A 21,541-nucleotide genomic window follows, 5' to 3' on the forward strand; every position below is an offset into this window, starting at 1 on the left:
GGAAAAAAATCATTCAACCCAGTTTAGCTGTACAAATATACAAAAAACTCAATCGTCCCATCGATTAGACACATTCCGCACCATGCATATACATACGGATTAATACACAACGTCCCAAAACTAACACACAATCACATGAAAGCATTTCAATTTTCTGTTTATTTTAAGTTTTTCGACGCGCCTAGTTATTTATATGTATATAATTTGAAAAGTTCAAACTTTAACTATCGATGCACGGTAAAACCCACCTCTAATATCGAAGCTAATATTGAACAGACGAGTCAATTCCAGCAGTTACAAATATTTATTGTTTATTGATAATATATATATGTATGATGTATGATACGAGAGCCGTTATCGATCGTACTTAAACCAATATAGCTTTCGACGTTACGACAGTGCGAGCCGGGCTTAAAGCTTCAGTGTGCAATTTTTGGGATACACGTACGCACAAATGCACAAGAACATAATAAAAAAGAGACCGCAGTGAGATGATGATCAAAACAAAAACAAAAAAAAAAGCGTACGTCGCTATCTTATATGTATATTATATAAATGTATATGTTTTTTTTTTTTTTTTTAATTTCCTTTTAAGATAATCGTTTAAATTCACCCTATTATATTATCGTATGTACATGTTAAAAGATTCGATCTATTATGTTCAATCGTCGAAGTTCTGGGAGAGGAGAAAGTTGGCGGCGAGGTTTTCGTTCTTCTCGCAGGCAAAGTACGCTTGGATGACCATGTGTTCGGGGAAACCTAGAGCTTTGAGGCGGTCGATGGCCTCCTTGTCTTGCGGAGAGATGTGCAGCACTCCGTGGGGAGTGGCCGACGGGGAGGGCGCCAGGGCGGGGGGCGCCGGGGCGGGAACGCCAGGCGGCGCCGCGGGGGGACTGGTGCCGGTGCCGGTGCCGCCCCCGCCCCCGGCAGCGGCAGTGGCAGCGGCTGCAGCAGCGGCCGCCGGCTCGTTGAGCATGCGCACGAAGGCGGTCTGGTGCTGGGAGATGGCCTGCAGCAGGGCGGGGTTGGTGTGGCCGATCTGCTGCAGGATGGTGTTGAGCAGGGAGGGGTCCTGCTGGATGACGGCGCGCATCTGCTGGAACTGGGGCTGATTGCGCAGGAAGGCGAGCGGGTCCTCGTCGGTGCCCTCCTGCTCGGCCTCCTGCTCCTGCAGCAGCTCCTCGGGGATGCCCGTGATGAGGTACTCGACGGCGCGCTCCTGGTTGTTGAAGGAGGCGCGCAGGGCCTGCTCGACGCGCGTGCGGGTGTAGCCCATGTCCATGATGCTGCGCACGAGCGCCTCCTGCTCCTCGTTGACGATGGCCGCGGCCGCGGGCACCAGCGCCGGCACCAGGGCGGGCACGGCCAGCGGCAGGGCGGGCGGCGCGGGGTCGGCGGGGGGCGCCGGCAAGGGGGGCTCGGCCGGCAAGGGGGCGGAGGCCGAGGCGGGGGGCGCAGGCGCGTCGGAGGCCGCCGCCTCGCCCTTCGGCTTGCTCACCATGACGACGATGAACTTCTTCTCGTCGATGTTGTACGAGCCGACGGTGTTGTCGTCGACGAGGATTTTGCCCGCGTAGATGAGCCGCTGGTTGTCGGCCGGGTAGTCGGAGCCTTTGTCATGTTCGATGCGCAGCTTCAGCTGCTTCACCGTCTCCGTCGGCTCGATCTCTACCTGGAACGTCTGCTGCTGCAGGTTCTTGAACGTGATCAGCATCGCGCCGACTGCACTGCCAACTGACTCGACAAAACCCAAAACAACATAACCACAAACTGCCGCACTCACACTCACACTCACACACACACACACACACACACTCACACTCGCACACGCACACGTAGCGCAGGCGATCGCCACTCGCACTACCAATCGTCACTCGCACCGCCATCGCCCATCGCCACTTCGCTCTCTTGTCTTTTTTTTTATATTTCCCACAAGGGTCGCATTTAGGTCCCTTATTCTTTTTACTCTATATTAATGATATCTCATACATCTTCAAACATTCCTTTATACTTCTTTACGCTGATGATTTAAAAATTTACAAACCAATATACACCATAGACGATTGTCATAAGATACAAGAAGATCTAGATAGATTCTCTATATATTGTTTAAATAATGATCTTTTTATTAATCTAGAAAAATGCTCTATTTTAAATTTCACTAGAAATAAGTCAATTATTACCAATCAATATCAATTAAATCATTCAATCCTTAACACGTCATCTTCTATTAAGGATCTTGGTGTAATACTCAATAATAAACTAGATTTCTCTGAACATATTTCTTTTATTACCAACAAAGCATTTAAATCTCTTGGATTCCTACTCCGCTCAACAAAACCCTTTAATGATCCTTATGTACTAAAATTACTTTATTTTTCCTTTGTAAGGTCTCACCTTGAATTTGCCTCAATTATCTGGTCACCTTTTTATTTATCCCATATTAATTGTATTGAGAAAGTTCAACTTAAATTTATTAAATCCTTACGCTACCTTTTTCCTACCTATACCCATTCTACTGTTTCCGACATTTTAAAAATCCTTTCTTTTAACAATCTTTCTGTCAGGCGTCGACATACTAATGCTATATTCTTCTTTAAGCTCATAAATGGTTTCCTTGATTGTTCTGATTTACTGAATAAGGTTAATTTCAGAATCCCAGTTCGGTACTCTAGACGCGTTGCACTCTTTCACTTGATCCTTTCAATACTAATTCCCAAAAATATTTTTATCTGCAGCGCGTTTATTGTATGTTTAACGGAGAGCTGAATGAGGTTGATCTATTTGGTATTTCCCTACATCAATTCAGGTCTAACATCAAGAGAATCTTGACCGATTGATTCATTTCTTCTCCTATTCTATTTTTCCAATATTTCCAATATTTTTATACTTTAGTTTAGTTATGTAATGTGCTATTTAATCATATTATAGCTTTCATTCTTTTCCCTTTCATTTGTTTATTTTGTATTTACCTTTTTCATTTGTTTTATATTTGTAAATTTCAATTTCTTCTTATATTCTATTTTATAACCTTTTCCAAATATTTTAATACTATAGTTTAATTATGCATTGCTCTACATATTTTGTCATGCCTTTATTATTTACTTTTTAATTTGTTTTCCTTATATTTATCTTTTTCATTTATGTAAAAATCTATTATTGGACTCGGATGTTACATATATTATTTATTTACTATTTGTTTTTTTATACATATTATGGAGGATGAACGAATGAGACGACTGGCATGTTAATGCACGTGTTTATTATATGACAGCTGAAGACAGAGTGAGTAGTGGCTCTCCGAACCCAACCGGGTTGGTCCCCACTCGCAGGAAAGCAACCAAACTCGACCATGTCGTATAAGCGAGCCGCCACATCACTCCCCCCCCAGCATCAGCGATACCAAAATTACAAAGAAACAAATTTTACAAAAGAAAAAAAAATATTGTTACACAAAGAGAAAAAAAAAATTGAGTGGGGAGAAAAAAATTGTTGACGTGGGTCATCCGCTATGTAGGTGTACCGGCCTAAATGGTCGGTAGATTCGAGGGCGGTGACGTCGCGAGCAGGACGGTGGCTGGTCCGATGGTCGCGCCGATGCGATGCTGCGGCGGCGCCGCTCTTCCGAGGCTGATGTCGGTTGGTGGGGCGGCGGGGGCGGCAGGGGCATCGATGTGGTTGATGATACTCCGAGCTGGACTGTGAGTCGTTGTGGCTCGTGGAGGTGTTGTAGCGCTACCGCCCGTCTCGGCGTGACGACGCTCGTGGGGACGGACGGGGCCTTGATGATGATGATGATGATGGTGCTGAGGTGGTGTATGTCTTGTGGTGCTGGATGACCGTTCTATGTGTAGTGGATCGCGCATGACTCCACATCCAGCTGTCAAGATCGTCGTCTCATTCGCTCCCCCATTTTTTTAAAGCACCTGTCATCGACGTTGTGGCTGGACTCCAGTCGATAGGTAGGTAGGTAGGTAGCCGTGTCTGCTCGTTTATTGTCACCCGCGGGCCGCGACGCGTGTTGATGGCGATGGGGGCGCGGCGGGTAGCTTCCCCGCCTGGCTCGGCGAGGCAGGGATGAGCGGCATGTTGAAATTGATCGAGGCTGCGTGACTCGATGTCGGGGGTCACCAGTATGGAGGATGAACGAATGAGACGACTGGCATGTTAATGCACGTGTTTATTATATGACAGCTGAAGACAGAGTGAGTAGTGGCTCTCCGAACCCAGCCGGGTTGGTCCCCACTCGCAGGAAAGCAACCAAACTCGACCATGTCGTATAAGCGAGCCGCCACAATATCTATGTACATCCTGTCTGTTGATTTTTCAATTAATAAAATAAAATAAAATAAATAAAATATTTATTTTTATTTAGACACTTCTCATCGTCTATCCCTGAATATTTGCTTTTGAAAGTACGTATGGAATTTTTGACGCAAAGTCAACCCTTCTGAAATTCCCGCCTTTTATGATCTATTTTGGGCGAGCAGCAAATGTAAGCCACTAGTGGATCCAGAAATGGTCAAAGGGGCATTGAAATTGAAAATATAATACATTTTTATATATAGTATCCATATCCGTTATCCATAAAGTGACCATACGTCCCGTTTTTAGGTAGCCTGTCCCGTTGTCCCTATGCACAGCTTCGGGCGGTCTCCGTGACTTGACAGAATGTTAAATAACAGAAAACGTAAATATCGGAAGGTAAAGATCGAAAATCGAAAGATCTTAAGTCGAACGATCAAAAAAAAAATGGTGCATGGTAAACGGTACATACTCACTTAATTTGCGCGAGCAGGATACAACAGGAACAAGAGGAACATGCTTTTCCTCCCATGTTAATTTGCGCGCGCAGAATACGGGATATATATATATATATATATATATATATATATATATATATATATATATATATATATATATATATATATATATATATATATATATCGTATAATTATTGAATATATTTTATGCCTGCCCGGAACTAATGCACCCGTAGAAAGAGTCTTTTCACAGATGAACAAGTTGTGGACGACCGAAAAAACACAATTGCAAGTCTCAATTCTTAAGGCGATGTTGTTAATGAAAATCAATTTTAAGAAATCCTGCCAATAATTTCATTCTTATTTAAAAGCAAACCCAGTAAAGGTCTGTTCATACTAATCCAGCACGATCCGTATCCTGCAGGTGTCATGCAAGTGCGGATAGTATTCTTTGGTACATTATATGGACGTATTAATACTCAATTCGCGCATGCGCATTTACGCATTCATGCGCGTCCATATAGAATGTACCAAAGAATACTATCCGCACTTGCATGACACCTGCATCATACGGGTCGTGCTGGATAGGTATGAACAGACCTTAATACTTAAAAAAAATTGTTCATCAGAAAAATATAAAAGAACATAATTTTTTTATATTTATATTATTCATTCCTGTTCTTTTCTTTTCTTCATCAACATTCCTGTTCTTTTTATTAATAAATAAAAACTATGAAAAAATACGCGTTTTCTTGAATACACAAACTATTACGTAAAAATTGGTAGATGTCCCGTTTTGAGGACAAAAATAAATGGTCACATTAGTTATACCTGATGAAACCCGTTTACCGATTGATACGATTTTGATAGAAAATTCCATCCAACAAAAATTGCTATTTGTTCTGGCGAACTTACGTCAGATTTTCATAATGTCCATTTGCTATTTAGACTAACATTTAATAATATAATACTGGCCGAAAACAGATTTATATACTTACTGAAATTGATTAAAATACGGGCCATTTAATTTGTTGCCCACATAGATATATAATACACAGATCCACCCTCACGCTTTATACTGGTCTCCCTTTTGGCGCATGCACAGTTTCTCTCAGTAGGTAGGTAGGTACCGCTGCGTCGTAGGGAAAAAACCTTTTTTTTCCCAACTTCCCCGCTAGTTAAACCCCCCGCACCCCTCAGTTAGTGAAGACAAGATCTCCGACCAAAATCACACGTCAGGGCCATCTAGTGTATTATACATCAATGTTTGCCCAATATTACCACCCAGGTAGATAGATGGCCGCATTTCGAGTTTCGACGGTCGAGCTCGTCGGCTAAGTAGATATCTGCTTGGGCATTTGGCAGTGACTTAGTATGCTGGTGGAGGTGGAGGCGTCTAGACGAGTGCTGATAGGTTGATTTGCGAGGATGTCTCGACATTTCCCCAACAAATTTTCTCCAGCGATCACTCCTCAACTCAGTCATGTTTATTTCAACCAATCTCAAACCGAGGTATATCTCAATCTTCATAGCATTTTTGTATACCCCACATGTGTATTTCAATCCTACCCCCACTGCATCGGAATAAAGTTACCAGACCAATAATTTTTTCCTTCCAATTTGCTAATGGCGCGTTTTCACTAGCCAAGTTTGATCGACCGATGATAGTTGATCAACAAAAGTTGAATACGAAACGTGTGAACAGTTTTTGTTCACACGTTTCAATAGAAAATGATTCAATTCGATCAAACAAAAACCAGTTTCAATTTAAAATGGCTCATTTTTAAAGCCCTACACAAAAAATGAAAACTAATGTTGTGCCCGTTGATATTTCAACGGGTGGTTTTTGACCCAATGAAAATTTCAGGGTGTATTATAAGTAAAAACAGTGGCGGCTCGTGCATAGGAACTGCGGCGCTGCAGCACCCCCAGAAAAATTACAAAAAAATCTCATTTACAACTTGTATTTAGATATATTTGACATACTCATTAATAATGATTATGTCAAATATCTAATCATTCTTATTTAAATTATATTCACAAGTTGTAAATGTATACAAATGTGATTTTTTCTGGGGGTGCTGCAGCGCCGCAGTTCCTATGCACGAGCCACCACTGAGTAAAAACTACCTACATACCTACATATAAAAAATATAAAACACCAATAGAAAAAAATATTTATTTATTAAATTAGTTTTCAATAGATTGCGCTAAATGGTCCGGAGACTATTTTCCTAGAGGAAATATTCGTAGCAAACAGTATATATACAGGTTTTTCTTGATTGTCAAGCGTTATCGCAGACACACAGAATAGCGCTAGTATATATATATAAGATACATTGAAAAGTTGATTGATTTATTCTATCTATTGTTCGATAACTTTGAATATTCTCATAGCTATTGGCAGAATGTATTGTAAATAGATGTATAGATGCTTTTTACTCGTTTCTATTTTCAATACCCATGTACATAATTATTATCTTAATTCCAGATGTCTGATGAATTCAAGCGAAAAATCAAATCGTATGAGGAAAATGGTTTGAATCTTTTAAAAACAAGTTTAAGACGAGATATATTCGAAAGCCATTGCGTGTTTACTGGATCGGCAGGAATTGCACATTTGCATTATTTGTACTTCAAGAATTCCAGGACGAATGATCTTGACCAGCTTCTTGTAAGTATATACATATGTACATATATTTTTAAAATTGAATAAATGTCTTATAATGATTAAAATTCAGTTAATATGTAATGATTTTGATCACTTATTCCAAAATAAAATCATGTTCATTTTAGGAAGCTGTTACGTATCTTCAAATTCCAAGCAGTAAACGTCCACGAGTCACATTTTTGTGTGGCGATGCTGGACCTCTTGCTTTAGCTGCTGTAATTTCTCACAAATTGGGTTCTAATCGTCCTAAACAGCTTCCGGAATCTCAAATTTTAGTGAAACAGTAAGTATCATTTAAATTTTAGTTCAAATTTTATGGACTATTCTGAATTTTTATACTTTTATAGACTATTTTGAATTTTTTTCATCAGATTAGAAAACCTCTGGGGAGTGGCCAAACATAGTGATACACCAGATGAACTATTATATGGAAGAGTTGGATATTTATTTGCACTATTATTTGTAAATAAAGAAACAACTCATGACTATTTTCCAGCATCACTTTTTAGTGAAGTATGTGAATTGGATTATTATTGTTAAAAAATATTTCCTTTAGTTTCGTACTCTAAATATTAATAATATATAATTTCAGATTATAGGAGTAATATTAGAATCTGGACAAAAATTAGCATCTGAACAGAATATGACTAAATTTGTACCTTTGATGTACCGGTGGCACAATTCATATTACTTGGGGGGTGCCCATGGTATTGCAGGAATACTTTTTATGCTACTCCAAGTACTGATATAAATTTATACAATTTTGTGCTTTAGAATTATACATATGTATGTTGAATTTATCAATATTATTTAACTAGGCTAGAGAATATGTAACAGTAGAGCAGATGAATACTCTTGTATTACCTACACTTGAATGGTTGTTGATACAGCGTTATGTTGATGGGAATCTGCCGTCATCCGTAGGAAGCCTTTCAAATAAACTGATCCAATGGTGTCACGGAGCTCCAGGATTGGTTCAGTTGTGCTGCTTGGCTTATGAGGTTGGATTTATTTTCTTTCTTTTCATGATATGGTTAATTTATAATTTGTCTAAATAGTGGTTCGATTTGTAGGTATTTCAAAAGCAGAAATATCTAGATGCAGCTATCAATTGTGGTGAAGTTGTGTGGGAGCGTGGTCTTTGTACTAAAGGCTACAGCATTTGTCATGGTGTTGCTGGAAATGCTTACACGTTCTTGCAATTATATCAGACCACAAAGGTATGATTTTTATATAAACATGTGATAAATTAGTGGCGGATTTAGTTTTTTTTTAAATTGGAATGATGTAAGATTTTTTGCGAATAAAGTACATATATGCAAATGAAAATATAAAAAAAAAACTTAAGATACAATAATTCTTTTGCCCACATCCGCTACTAATAAAAATGTGTATACAAGGCTTGACAAATCGTTTAGTTGGTCACCAATGGCGATTTTTCGAGCTTTGTATTGACATACACGTGAAAATATGATTATACACATTGCTTACTTACATTGGACTTACATATTTATAAATTTAATTAGGACATTCAACATTTGTATCGTGCCTACTGTTTTGCCCAGTGGTGCATGGAAGAGGAACCAGGATCTGAACAACACCCTCCGGATTCGCCTGCGTCATTATTTGAAGGTTTAGCTGGCCGCTTATACTTCGTTGCTGATTTGTTACATCCACTGCAAGCTAAATTTCCAGGGTTTACTTTATAAATGGCATTTTAAGGATTTAAGTGAAAAGAATTTCTTGATTTTTGCTTCGTTAACTGACATGCTAATTACTATAGGTCAGAAAATTGGGGCTCAATTCATTTCTACGGTTTGCTTCATTGAAAGTCATCCATAGTTTTGTGGAAAATTCGACCGAATATCTCGGTTAGGAAGCGTTTAGTATCCCAGACTGTCTCCGAGTTATATCCATTTTTTTTTATTGTTTGAGTCTTGGCGTTTCTCTCCGTATTTTCTTCCCCCCATTGTGGCTCTTTATCGTATGCTACTATGGGAGGAAGGGCGAACGAGACGAATGGCTTGTTAATGCATACAAGTGTTTATTCTGGCCGCCGAGGAAGAAGTGGTATAGCAACTTTTGAACGCGGTCGCGTGGGTCCCAACTAGCAGGATGGTAACCGAAACTCGAACATATCGTAGAGCCGCCACACTACCTATATCTCGTCCAGAGCTCTCTAGTCTAAGACTAGTGCAAAAATACAAACATAGTTGCCTCTTCACATTGGCATTATAATGGTAGAATCGTCGTGCCCACATGTCCTCACTACGCACGACGCTTCTCTTTGCTTTTCAATGTCATAATCATGTCGGCTATTTGCTCTGATGTGGGCCTGGCATTGCCAGAAATCTGATGTCTGCGTGTCGCTGCTTCTTCTCCTTCGCCAGTAGGTCGATCGATCGAGATGATTCCTGTCAACCAGTACAGCGTTTACAGAAGGGACAGCCGAGTACGCCGTGGCTACTCTGAGTGAACTCTTGCGCTGTACCGAGGCTATCTTTTTCCTCGTCCTGTCAATCCCCATGTAATCCGCCCAGATTGGTGCTGTGTAGAGAAGCATCGAATGGACGTCACTGTTGAACAGCTTCCTTCTATTCGGTTTCGGCCCACCTAGGTTAGGCATCAGTCGTCTTCGCGCTGTGGTAATTTTTGCCGTTTTTTTGGCCACCCTTGTCGGGTGTTCCTTGAAATTGAGCTTTCTGTCCGGATGGACTCCCAAGTATTTGAGAGAATTCTGAAACACTTAGGTTAGCAGATTGTTGATTGTCGGTGGCGTCAGATTTCGGCAGCGGGTGAAGAAGATCGCCTTCATCTTCTGCTTTGCCCACGACTCCCATTACATCTATCCAGTGGGATAGATGGAATAAACGTTTATATAATATTGATATTATATAATATAATATTGAACACAGCTCAAATCAATCGTCCTTATGATATAATGATTGAGAATGTTAGCACTTAAATGTTGCTGCACATACGAGAGTGTGCGAGTGTTGAATTGTTCGTACGAAATCGCAAACCGTTTTTCGCAAACAAAAAATAATAATTTAATATTTTAATCTTTTAATACAACTGAAGTCAATCGTCCGCGCGAAAGCGTGCTTGGAAGTATTATTTACGAATTGTTCTTTAAAATATTTATAAGCAATTGTTCAAATGAGTATTTTTATGTATACCATTTTATGAATATTTTTTCCCATTAAAAATTAATATTTGAATATATTACATATATCCAAATATCATCGATAACAAATTATCGATCTTCGGCAACCCTAACTCACAGACAAGCAAATAAAATACATGGAATTAAATTGTGACAATAAATTTGAATAGAAAGGAATGATCATTTATAATTGGTTCATGCAGATTTAATCTTGCAATACGGACCATGGGGAAATGTTTTCTTCGGCTAACTGAACCAAATACCTAGGTGCTACAAATGGAGCAGAGGAAGTATCATAAGTTACAGTGTTCAATTTGAAGTGTTGTATTGACATTGTATTGAGAATTGACATTGGATCTCTAAACAATTCTTTGAAAATATTCCTCTTCCGGAGCTACCAATATTTGTCTGTACATCTTTTCGACGTCCGTAGTGAAAACATAACTATGTCGCCTAAAATTTAACAGTCGATAATAATTCTGGTTCAACACTCGGTCCTAACATTAAAATGTTTTTTAGAGAAATATTATTTGATGTTTTTGATGAAGCATCAAAAACTACACGACATTTAGTAGATGTACTCGATTCTTTTATGATTGCATGGTGTGGTAAATAATAAACATGTTCATTTCTGACTTCTGAAATGTGCTCTAGATTTTCGTATTCTACCAAGAATTCAGAATATTGATGTTTTAAATTTTTATCTTTGATCTTTCTAAAGATTTTAATCTTTTTTCTGCAATATGTAATGAATTCCCTAGATTATTTGAAAGGCAATTTAACAGAGAATATTCTGGAAGGTAATCTCGAAAAATGCACCCTTGAAATGCTTTTCAGACTCAATTTCTTCCGAAGATTTCGGAAGTACCTTATGAAATTCTAGTAATTATGAAATAGCTCTAGTAATTATTAAGTATTTTAGTGATTATTAATTATTCTAGTAATTATGAAATTCACGATGATCTTGACGTTGACAAATCTCCAGAGATAATCCACCTAAATTTAGTTTCACACATCTCAAAACCTTCGATGTGGCTGACCATTCTGTTCTTCAGAGTCCATGTTTAGCATCCATATAGCAACACTGACCAGGTGTAGCTCTTCATGAATCTCAAACGCGTACGAAGATTGAAATGCTTGTTTGTAAGCGCCGTCTTAATTTTGATAAACGCTGTTCGAGCTATCTTGATGCGGATTTTTAAATCTTCGTCCCTTAACCAAGTACCTAGATATTTAAATCTTTTGAATCTTTATAACAACTCTTCATCTATCGTTAGATCACCGGTGTCTGTTTGCATTTTCTCAACTAGCATAAATTTCGTCTTCTTTATATTTATGCGCAGACCTCTTCGATTGTTTTCTTGTTGTACACGGTCTAGAGATCTTTGCAAGTCCGCAAAATTTTCAGCGACTAGTGCTTGTCATCAGCATACCGTATATTGGCCATCCTTGTCCATAAGGGGCCTGTAGCTTGCTTCAGGTCATCTGACCATCTTTTCCGCTGTCTGCCTCTTTTTTTCTTAAATTTTATACACCCGAACTTACTAGGTGTATAAAACTTAAGTTCATTAAGAACCCGAGGATTGTGTATTAATCCACTAATAGTTTAAATAAATGCTTACCCAGATACATAACACGATATGACTCCAACGAGTTAAGGCCTAACGTTTTTAGTAGAAAAACACTAAGATATAGCCAGGGATAATAACCAATAATTTCATATAAAGATATCTGAGAAACCGTTATTGGATTCTCTCAATCTTCAATGAATGAGTCGTATGATTAGGGCTATATAATGAAAGAAAATTCTAGAATGGTACATGCTATAGATTCATAAAGAATTTTTATTACCAACGCACTCTGGAAAAGTGTACTAACTCGTAGTACGAATCCCAGCATTTTAGTGGTCTGTAAACAAATATTATCTGTGTTGTTTTAAACAAAAATTCCTTGAGAACAAGACCCCCCAAATCGCTAAAATCATCCACTAATTCAACACCATGTAGGTGATAGGGATAAATCAAACGATCTGAAGATCTTGTCACCTTGAGGACACAGCATTTTTTAATGCTGAAAGTTAATTTATTTTCGACAGACCAATTTAACAGTGCATCCAAGTCTAACTGGAGAAGGGCTGTGTCACTATATGACTTAACTGTCTTAATTAGTTTGAGATCATCAGCGGATAAAAGATAATCCGAATATTTTATTACTTCTGAAATGTCGTTAATATAAATTAATATACATATTATGTATGTATTTTTTTCCAAGCCCACATTAAAGGTCAATGAATTCGACCCATAAAGCTCTCAACATGATCGATTGAGGCTATTGCCTGATTATTGTCAGATCGACATGATTTGTTCGTTTCAATTAAATCGTCATCATCATTATCATTATTATTCGAAAAGAGTCTTTTCATTAAATTGTTTGCATGAGAAATTGCAGAATCTTTCGAAACAAATATTTGAGTTGAATTAACTACAGTTTTGGGAACTACTTCTTCTTCTTCATGTGCCATGTCCTCCTAGAACGTCGGCAACTAGATGTCCCATTCTTATTTTGTCCATTGCTGCTCGGAATAATGCTCGGGTGCTGAGGCCGTACCACTGCCGAAGATTCTTTAGCCATGATGTTTTCCGCCTGCCCCGACTGCGTTGGCCTACGATTTTCCCCTGGATTATTAGGCGCAGGAGATCGTATTTCTCGTTCCGCATCACATGTCCGAAGTACTCCAATTTACGCCTTTTCACACTTTTGAGCACTTCGACATGTTTTCCCATCAGGGCAAGCATCTCGGCATTGGTACGAGGCGCCATTCATGAGATTCTCAGCATCCTTCTGTATGTCCACATCTCAAATGCCTCTAGTTTCTTGCATGTGGCATCCGTCAGGGTCCATGGGAAATACTGATGTGTGTAAATATTGTAATAAAGTAACTAAGGTTTTATTTCGTCGTTCTAGTATTCTATAAGTTAATAAAGCCTTTTTAATTTCACAACTAATTGAATTTTCATATTTTTTTAATTGTTCAAATATAAAATTAATTACTCCTTCTGCCTGCTAAATAGTCTAATGGCAATTTCTAATGGCTTTAGAACGTCTACCACGATATCTAAAATTGTATTGTATTTTCTTAATAGTAGAACAACTACGAGGCATCATATAAACTCTTTAATGGCATTTGAATAAACTATTACTCGAAATGACATATCGTCATAAGCAACACACTTGGACAATAGTTCTGGTAAACTTTCCCTTTTTACAAAGTTCAATACATCACCATTTTTATTAATCCGTTTTTTTTCGCTGGATTTTCTGTCAGCTCGTTTTTTTCAAGTCGATTCCGTGTTTCGTTTTCAAATGGCTTGCTCGAGTTGACGTCGAACTGTTATTTAAAAAATGGTTAAAAAGCTGGCTTTTCGGTTTCGGTTTAAGCCGGCTTGGAAGCCCTAACTAGGACTCAATATTACGGAACTATGTAGATTCCAAGATGCTGCGGACTAATGAATTATAAAGAATACGTAAAACCCTCATATTTTTTAAATGACGAGTATTACGTATAACAAATCCCAGCATTTTTGACGCTGGGATTTGGTAGATATTTGAATACATGCTGGTTTTTACCAACAAGTGTTGTCCACGATCCCCTTCATATATAGCCAGGTGTCTGAAGGTCGACTCGTCAATTTGAAGGTTGGAGATTTATTAAGGTATCCATTAACACCTTTCAAGAAAGCATCAATGTTATTAGAACTTCTAATGCTTTCAGGAAGGGCATTATACATTTGAACACCTCTATATACATTATACATTTACTGCTGATCTTCTTTGGCTACTGTTGTTTCAAGGACTCGGCGTAAACTTCTCGCATGTAATTATTCCAGTCGACGGTTGTGTTTTTATTCATGTCAATACCCTGGACCAGAAATAATAAAAAAAAAAAAACGAATGACTGCCAGCGAACCAGTTTGCAATGTGGATATTGACATGTGTGCATTGATTATCCAGTTTTACCTTTTATTAGTATCATAGTTCATTTGATTGGTTTTCTAATGCACTTGATATATAGCATACGTCTATTCGGGCCATTACCGACCGACCGAAAGTCATCATCTAATTTTATATTACATACGATTGCTTACATTTGATGAATTTTCAACAGTTATGATATAACTGTTGTTGAGATAACGTTTTCTTATCAATTTGTGTCGATAGGGAAACGTTTTACTTCTTGTTCACTTAATACTGAGCATCTTCTAACATGTCTGAAATACGAAAGAATTCTTTTTAATCTGTATTGAGCAGCACCCAATAAACGTTTAATGTTTCTTTCCAACATGAATTTAAAAAAAAAAGTTTTATGTACATAGTGCATTTTTAAGTATGTGTGGGAATTCATAATCACATATGTACATATTCAAGATATTTTGTGGTTGTTTTTTTTTTTAATTGTTAAAGGAATGCATCTGTTGTGAAAATTGTTCTGGTAGTGTTAAAATCATCGGAAATGTTTATAAACAAGAATGAAGTTTGTGGACATTGTTTAACAAAAAATTTTGATTTTTTGTATAAATGTATAAATTGACATGAGATATAAATAGGTACATATGTACATATTTTGTATGATTTGTAAACTATTGCTTTATAAATAAAAGCCACGTCTAAATATGTACATATATAAAGTTTGAAACTAACGATAATGTGTATGTTTTATTTTTTAATAAAAGCCATTGTGAGTAATAAATGTTTATTTTTTGATTAATTATATTAACCTACAGAGTTACATTATTTAAACCTGTTTTTACCCATTCAAATCAAGATTAGTCAACATACATACCTATATATACTGGTAAGTATGATCAAACCTGAATTTCAATCATTTTCATTTCTCACTTTTATGTATTATACATACAATCGAACAGAAATAAAAAATAAGTCAGTCAAAACATTTATAAAATAGTATTACACTCCACCCATGAAATTGTCAGCAAAACACCTTTCGTCTTCAGCAGTTATTAAATATATAATTGCCCTGTAAAGAATTATATTCACGTTATTATGAGAAATTAAAATAAACGAAATTGATTTTAAAATAAAATTACGTGAGTAAAGTCCCCTCGGAACTGTCCCAATCTACGGGTCCTGGATTTTCCAATTTAGATTGTAGTAAGTTATCCAATGCATCACGCATACGTCCAAGTAATTCAGCCGTATAAGGAGAAGTTCGCCATCGACCACCTCCTATTTCAACGAAAACACTTCCACCATCTGACTTATTACCGGCTGAAATTGACAAATGAAACATTTGTTACTTATTTATATATTAGGTAGTCACATTGACCGTATAATTACAACATTTAAATTAAAAAATTAATTTAAAAACAACAGAAAAAATTTCAACTCGAGCTGCATAATACATTAACCCTTTGAATGCTGACCAACGCTGATAGGCGTTGTAAATTTTGCATGTAGAAAGTAAACAAGAATACTACCTGCTAAGCCTTTAAAGGTAGCATTGAAAAAAAAAATGCATTGAACATGGGTCGAGTAATCTGTGTCATTCATTTGTCAACGTTTATAAAGACTCGCTTACACCTGAATTTAAAACCATAGCAGAATTACTAGATCTCAAACTCGAAACTCAGAACTTGAAATCTTCGGTGGTAGTTATCTAGGGTTTGTTTGGATTAGCTACAATTTTTATACCTGTTTTCAATTGGATTTCTAAATAGATCTAATTAGAAATGTTGGTGAAATTTTCAGCGTGGTGGACTTTCAACACAAAAGACGTCAGCACTCAAAGGGTTAAGGTAAATAGCCTCAGACAGAGGTAAATTCATGAGTATATCAGTTCTGGCACTTACAAACAGGAAAAGAGTTTGAGAGCAAGACTTCCTCTAGGGCACAAGAACTCAAAATTTCTTAAGAATAAATGTATAATATACTAACGTAATATTTTATAGCTGTCTCCGAAGAAGAGCAGTGGCAATGCATGTGCCGGAGAAGTATCATGCAAGTATACAGAAGATGACTGCTGCTTCAAATGATAAACTAGCCGTGCTGCTGGTGGTGGTTTCCCTACATTTACACTACTGGGATGTAATTTTGCATCTCCTTCGTCCGTCCTCAAGACATGTTTATTTCTGATGTATAAAATTACATTACAGTTAGTTACGGAATTTAGATTTAATTCGATATATGTACGTCAAAGGCAATTATCTTACTTGTACGAAGCAACATTTGGATACAAGCCTGCAACGATGAGCGCCTTTAATAGACTTTGGTTGCGAGAGTGAATATTGGCATCTTCGGCGTCTGGATCTGAAGAATTGAGAAAACGAGCGCCATGTAATAATTGGGTGAACTGATAGCGCATATCTTTCAACATTTCCAGAGTTCGCCAGTTAAGGAAATTTCTTTCGCAAAATTTACGAGCATTCAGTCCTTGCAAACTTTGCCATTGTTTTTGTGCTTCTACTGCTGTTAATTGATCTGAACAAAGACCATTTGAAAGGAATCGCTTTCGTTCCTCCACTTCTTTCTCTTTACCTATAAAATAAATTATGATGAAAATGTTTTCCTTATAATATGTATGTAATCGTCTAATGGATGCTTTTATAGCAAACCTATTGGTAGCAAGAAAGGATCCCTAAAAGCAATCACTGCGGCGATAGCAGCTGCAGGAGCTGTAGCCGACATTAAAGCTGCTAATAGAAGCATTCGGGCAGCGCCAGGTGCCACAGGCAATCTCGCGACATGAACACCTAACGGTGTTAAACGTCCATTGTCATCCATTATTCGCATTCTACAAAGTAAGGTAATAAATTATTAAGTATGAACACAATCATATACAAAGTATTTTATGCTTTATATCTTCTGGAACTACCTATGCAAGAGTTTGACTGCAGCCTCTACGGCCTCCGGATAAGGTGGATCTAGCAAAGTTTGTAGGAATGCTGGTGCAGGACCGAGTCTGAGGAGTAACGCCGATAATAAGGGTTCATGAAGTGGGGCCCTCAACAGTTCAGGTGCTGGTCTCTCGATTAAAGAATCAGCTCGAACTTTAGAATATAAACGCCAGCATTCGCCAGCTTGTACGCGTCCAGCACGGCCCCGCCTTAAAGTAGACATTGGAAATTGTATAAATTACATTTAAAGTTGCATAGTTTCTTTCGACTGTTGTTTACCGTTGATGGGCATTTGCTTTGGAGACCCATTCAGATTTCAAAGTGCTCATGTCTTGTGCTATATTATAGTCTGTCATTTTGATTTTACCACAATCCACCACATACACCACGTCATCTATTGTTATGGACGTTTCTGCTATGTTCGTCGCAACTATGATTTTTCTTACACCTAAAAAATAATTACATTGTTCATCATATATGTATGGATGTATGTATTAAGCAAATATACGTTTTTGGGTATAAAATTAACCTTCAGGTGGTCTTCTGAATATGGCCTGCTGGTCGGCCGAATTAAGCCGAGAATGTAAAGGAAGAATTAAACTAAGCGACACACACGATCTCTCCAAAAGGGTGCAAACTTTCGAAATATCAGCAAAACCTGGTAGAAATATAAGAATCGCACCCTGCGGTCCCCTCGCTATTTCCAGTACGACTGCTGCGATAAATTCATGGCATAGTTCTTCGCACTGTGGATTTCGCAATGTGTCTATTGTCAAGTCACTGTATTTGCCCTCACTTTGTAATGTTTGAAGATGGTGTTTCATAAATCTGTAGTATTCGAACTTTTTGCGCTCTTCCTCCAAGTGTTTAACGTTATTCCCCCTGAATTTAGGAATATTTGAAAACGCAGGACGACTGAAATTATTGAATTTTGTTAATTCCAACGCATCTTCCAGGTAAAATTCAGTAACTGGAAACATGAGTCCGGGTATGTGAAGTAACGGACAACCACCAAAATATTGACAAAAACGGTCTGCATCAATCGTGGCGCTCATTAGAATTATCTTCAGATCCTTCCTTTGACTAATAATCTAAAAAATATTTCATTTAACATTCTCATATTTAAATACCCATCTCTAAGTGAAGAGATATTGCTTGAGTTTGGGTAAATCAATTTTGGAAAAATGACAATGTATTATATGTATATTACTTGTTTAGTAATTCCAATAACCATATCACACAGTGAGTCACGTTCGTGTACTTCATCTAGTAAAAGATGAGAGACTGAAAGTAGTCCAGGATTCCTTTGCAAGCGTTGCAAAAGGACTCCAGTTGTAACCAATTCAATACTACCATAGCGTCGAGGAATAGAGCTGCAAAATAAAATCGATTAAGAATAAAAACACAATGTTAATTTACTTCCAAAATGTACATAGTATTTATATTATGAAGATGCCTTTCTAAGCGTATTGTGAATCCAACACTATTTCCCAGTGGTTCAGCTCTTTCTGCTGCAATTCTGTTAGCGACACTAGTTGCAGCAACACGTCTCGGCTGAGTAATCAGTACATTAACTTTTCCACCATCTCCAGCAGCACAAGCTTCTTCTAATATAAGTTGGCCAACCTATTTTTAAGCATATGGTCAGAGGGTTGGTACATTTTAACTATTAAAATATGGATAAGTAAAAAATATTCTAACCTGAGTGGTTTTACCACATCCTGTTTCCCCGCTGATGACGCACACCTGATTTTCTCGGATGCATTTCAGTATGTCGTTACGCTTTTGGTAAGCTGGTAAGTTTTTTCTGAATTCCAACATTTTATTATATTGGTCATCATTCAACTTTTGCAAGTGTTCTGTGTGCAACTTTTCATTCCATTCATTAACTTTGTCCAATGGTTTGTTCTTGTAATTTATTTGAAGAGACTGTGCTAACTTTTCTTGGAATGATACAGATATTATGTCAAGGTATTCTCGTTTGAAAGAAAGTGGACTGGAAGATTCGTCCGTTGAATCATTGTTAAAATCGTCAAGCGAATCCAACATTTTTGCTATTTTAGACAAAAGTTCTTGGGGAAGTTCCAAGTTTTGCTATATTTGAGAAAAATAAAAAAAATTGTTAATAACTTATAAACACATATGTATGTATATATGTACAAAAAAGGCATTTTGATAATTGGAACTTTGTGAATCGTTTTTGAAAAGTAAATGAAATTGTACAAAGAAATCTATGCATTTGTAAGGTTTCAAAATTACATCAATGTGAATTGAATACTTTTTACAGAACTACATCTGAATATATACAGATGTAGTTCTTTTCTTTTAAAACATTTAAGCGGATCATTCTTGTTAATATTTAGCACAAAAAAATCCCAATGATCTTGATAAATTCTATAACTGACTACAGATTAGTTGTCTTCTATATTTCAGAGTTTCCCAATGACAGGTCTTAACTTCAGTAATCAGTTTCGTTAGTATGAGTGTTAAAGGCCAATATTTTCCTTTGTCTATCTAACAAAGAGATATTGAACGATTCTACTTTTCTACGTATCTCGCAACTCATTCAGATCATTAATGGATATAAAAATAATAAGATTTGATTACCGGGCCTTGACCCTTCTTGGTTCGATCTCTATAGAAAAGGCCAAGCGCGCGCCCTTTGAGGTGAGCTGGAGGCCTCTCGAGCTCCTCTCTTGAAGGTCTCGTAGAACTCTCAAAGATCCCCATCGTACCTGCATTTGCACTTGTACCTGTTCTATTCCAGTTACCCCTTTCGTTCCTTCTGTCTCTCCCCCATGAATCACTCCCGCCCCCCCCGCCTCCCCGGTCCCCCTGCCATCGCCTACGCCCTCCTCTCGGGTCATTCCCAAGGCTGGAGCTCTGCCCCCCGTGTGAGTTATCAAAATCGGAGCTTTTAGATCCGTGCATCGTCCGCTGATTTCGAGCCGGCCGCCACAACCCTGCAAAATCGATTACTGACGACTGTCGTAATATTAATAAGTACGACCATGTGTTACATTATTGATTTTATTTCAATAGCCCGAAATCCAAATTAAAACACCATTTGAATTTTGTTGAAATCAAGATTGACCGTATTTGATCATATTTAGTGCTATTTATTCGATTTCATTGGTTCGAGGTTCTAATGGGCAGTCAGTTACCATAAATGAAAAATCGAATTGAGGGGAATTAGTCAACTTTATATTTTTCTGATTTCAAATTATCACATTGATTTTATAATATAAATCACACAAAGACATTTAAATTTTTTTTGCATTGTGAATTTGGACTTTTCCTCTTAAAAGCTGTATACTATCTTTATTTTGTATTTTTTTATTTGAATAAAATTTACTTTTTCCATATTAAATAAGAAAACATATGATGTGCACGCTAAAAGGTATGTCCATACCTATCCAGCACGACCCGTATCCTGCAGGTGTCATGCAAGTCCGGATAGTATTCTTTGGTACATTATATGGACGTATTCATACTCCATTTGCGCATGCGCATTGACGCATTCATGCGCGTCCATATAGAATGTACTAAAGAATACTGTCCGTACTTGCAGGATACTTGCAGGATTCGGATCGTGCTGGATAGGTATGAACAGACCTAAAATCGTTACCTATTCACTTTCAGGCCTGACGAGAGGGGACGACGATGACGACCAGCCGATTTCAATAACCAGGGCCAATAATAATATTTTATAAGAATTAAATTATGGCTAATTTTGATGCCAAAAACTAATAATTAAAAAACCCGGAAAAAAAACAACTTGCACTAATTGAAAACATAAACAAAATTGTCTTCTCTTCTAATGACGAATCCGTATTTGGACGTAGGCGACTACCATGGGCAGACATCGTTTATGGCCCGTGTGAATTCCTCTCTAGCATGGGCAAGCCGAAATAACTTTTCGAGACCGAGTCCCATCCATGACCTGATGTTCCGGAACCAAGAGAGCTTCTTTCTCCCAAGCCACCGTTTGTCTTATATTTTCCCCTCTATGACTGTTTGTAGAAGGCGA

The 21,541-nt window shown here is 37.8% G+C and overlaps 3 protein-coding genes across 3 annotated transcripts; 1 reads left to right on the forward strand and 2 right to left on the reverse strand.

Annotated features, from left to right (window-relative positions):
- Nucleotides 1-514: 514 nt before the first annotated feature.
- Nucleotides 515-1,797, reverse strand: Rad23 (UV excision repair protein Rad23). The gene has a single exon (XM_077426901.1). It carries the CDS (start codon nt 1,712-1,714, stop codon nt 662-664), a length of 1,053 nt encoding a protein of 350 aa, XP_077283027.1. The 5' UTR covers nt 1,715-1,797; the 3' UTR covers nt 515-661.
- A 4,338-nt stretch (nt 1,798-6,135) lies between these two features.
- Nucleotides 6,136-9,225, forward strand: LOC143909073 (glutathione S-transferase LANCL1). The gene is made up of 8 exons (XM_077426971.1): nt 6,136-6,275; nt 7,255-7,437; nt 7,560-7,717; nt 7,806-7,947; nt 8,027-8,173; nt 8,253-8,435; nt 8,508-8,654; nt 8,961-9,225. Exons 1-8 carry the CDS (start codon nt 6,192-6,194, stop codon nt 9,141-9,143), a joined length of 1,227 nt encoding a protein of 408 aa, XP_077283097.1. The 5' UTR covers nt 6,136-6,191; the 3' UTR covers nt 9,144-9,225.
- A 6,110-nt stretch (nt 9,226-15,335) lies between these two features.
- LOC143923226 (ATP-dependent DNA/RNA helicase DHX36-like) lies at nt 15,336-20,500 on the reverse strand. Its single transcript, XM_077446789.1, has 12 exons — nt 20,119-20,500; nt 19,213-19,605; nt 18,968-19,137; nt 18,722-18,884; nt 18,041-18,602; nt 17,791-17,959; nt 17,490-17,720; nt 17,230-17,408; nt 16,828-17,152; nt 16,553-16,746; nt 15,706-15,886; nt 15,336-15,635 (listed from the first exon to the last, which is right to left on the reverse strand). The coding sequence occupies exons 1-12, from the start codon at nt 20,440-20,442 to the stop codon at nt 15,566-15,568; spliced, it is 2,961 nt and encodes a 986-aa protein (XP_077302915.1). The 5' UTR covers nt 20,443-20,500; the 3' UTR covers nt 15,336-15,565.
- Between the last annotated feature and the right edge of the window lie 1,041 nt (nt 20,501-21,541).

Source organism: Arctopsyche grandis, chromosome 3, assembly GCF_051622035.1.
Source record: "Arctopsyche grandis isolate Sample6627 chromosome 3, ASM5162203v2, whole genome shotgun sequence".
NCBI lineage: Eukaryota > Metazoa > Arthropoda > Insecta > Trichoptera > Hydropsychidae > Arctopsyche > Arctopsyche grandis.

Bases quoted from the DNA above. Each gene is read 5' to 3' on its own strand.
- Rad23 (XM_077426901.1), bottom strand. From the start codon at position 1,714: ATGCTGATCACGTTCAAGAACCTGCAGCAGCAGACGTTCCAGGTAGAG.
- LOC143909073 (XM_077426971.1), top strand. From the start codon at position 6,192: ATGTCTCGACATTTCCCCAACAAATTTTCTCCAGCGATCACTCCTCAA. The intron at 6,276-7,254 runs GTATATCTCAAT...TCTTAATTCCAG, and splicing joins TCAACCAATCTCAAACCGAG to ATGTCTGATGAATTCAAGCG. The intron at 8,655-8,960 runs GTATGATTTTTA...AAATTTAATTAG, and splicing joins AATTATATCAGACCACAAAG to GACATTCAACATTTGTATCG.
- LOC143923226 (XM_077446789.1), bottom strand. From the start codon at position 20,442: ATGCACGGATCTAAAAGCTCCGATTTTGATAACTCACACGGGGGGCAG. The intron at 16,747-16,827 runs GTAAGATAATTG...TTTATACATCAG, and splicing joins CCAAATGTTGCTTCGTACAA to AAATAAACATGTCTTGAGGA. The intron at 15,636-15,705 runs GTAATTTTATTT...AATTCTTTACAG, and splicing joins TCCGAGGGGACTTTACTCAC to GGCAATTATATATTTAATAA.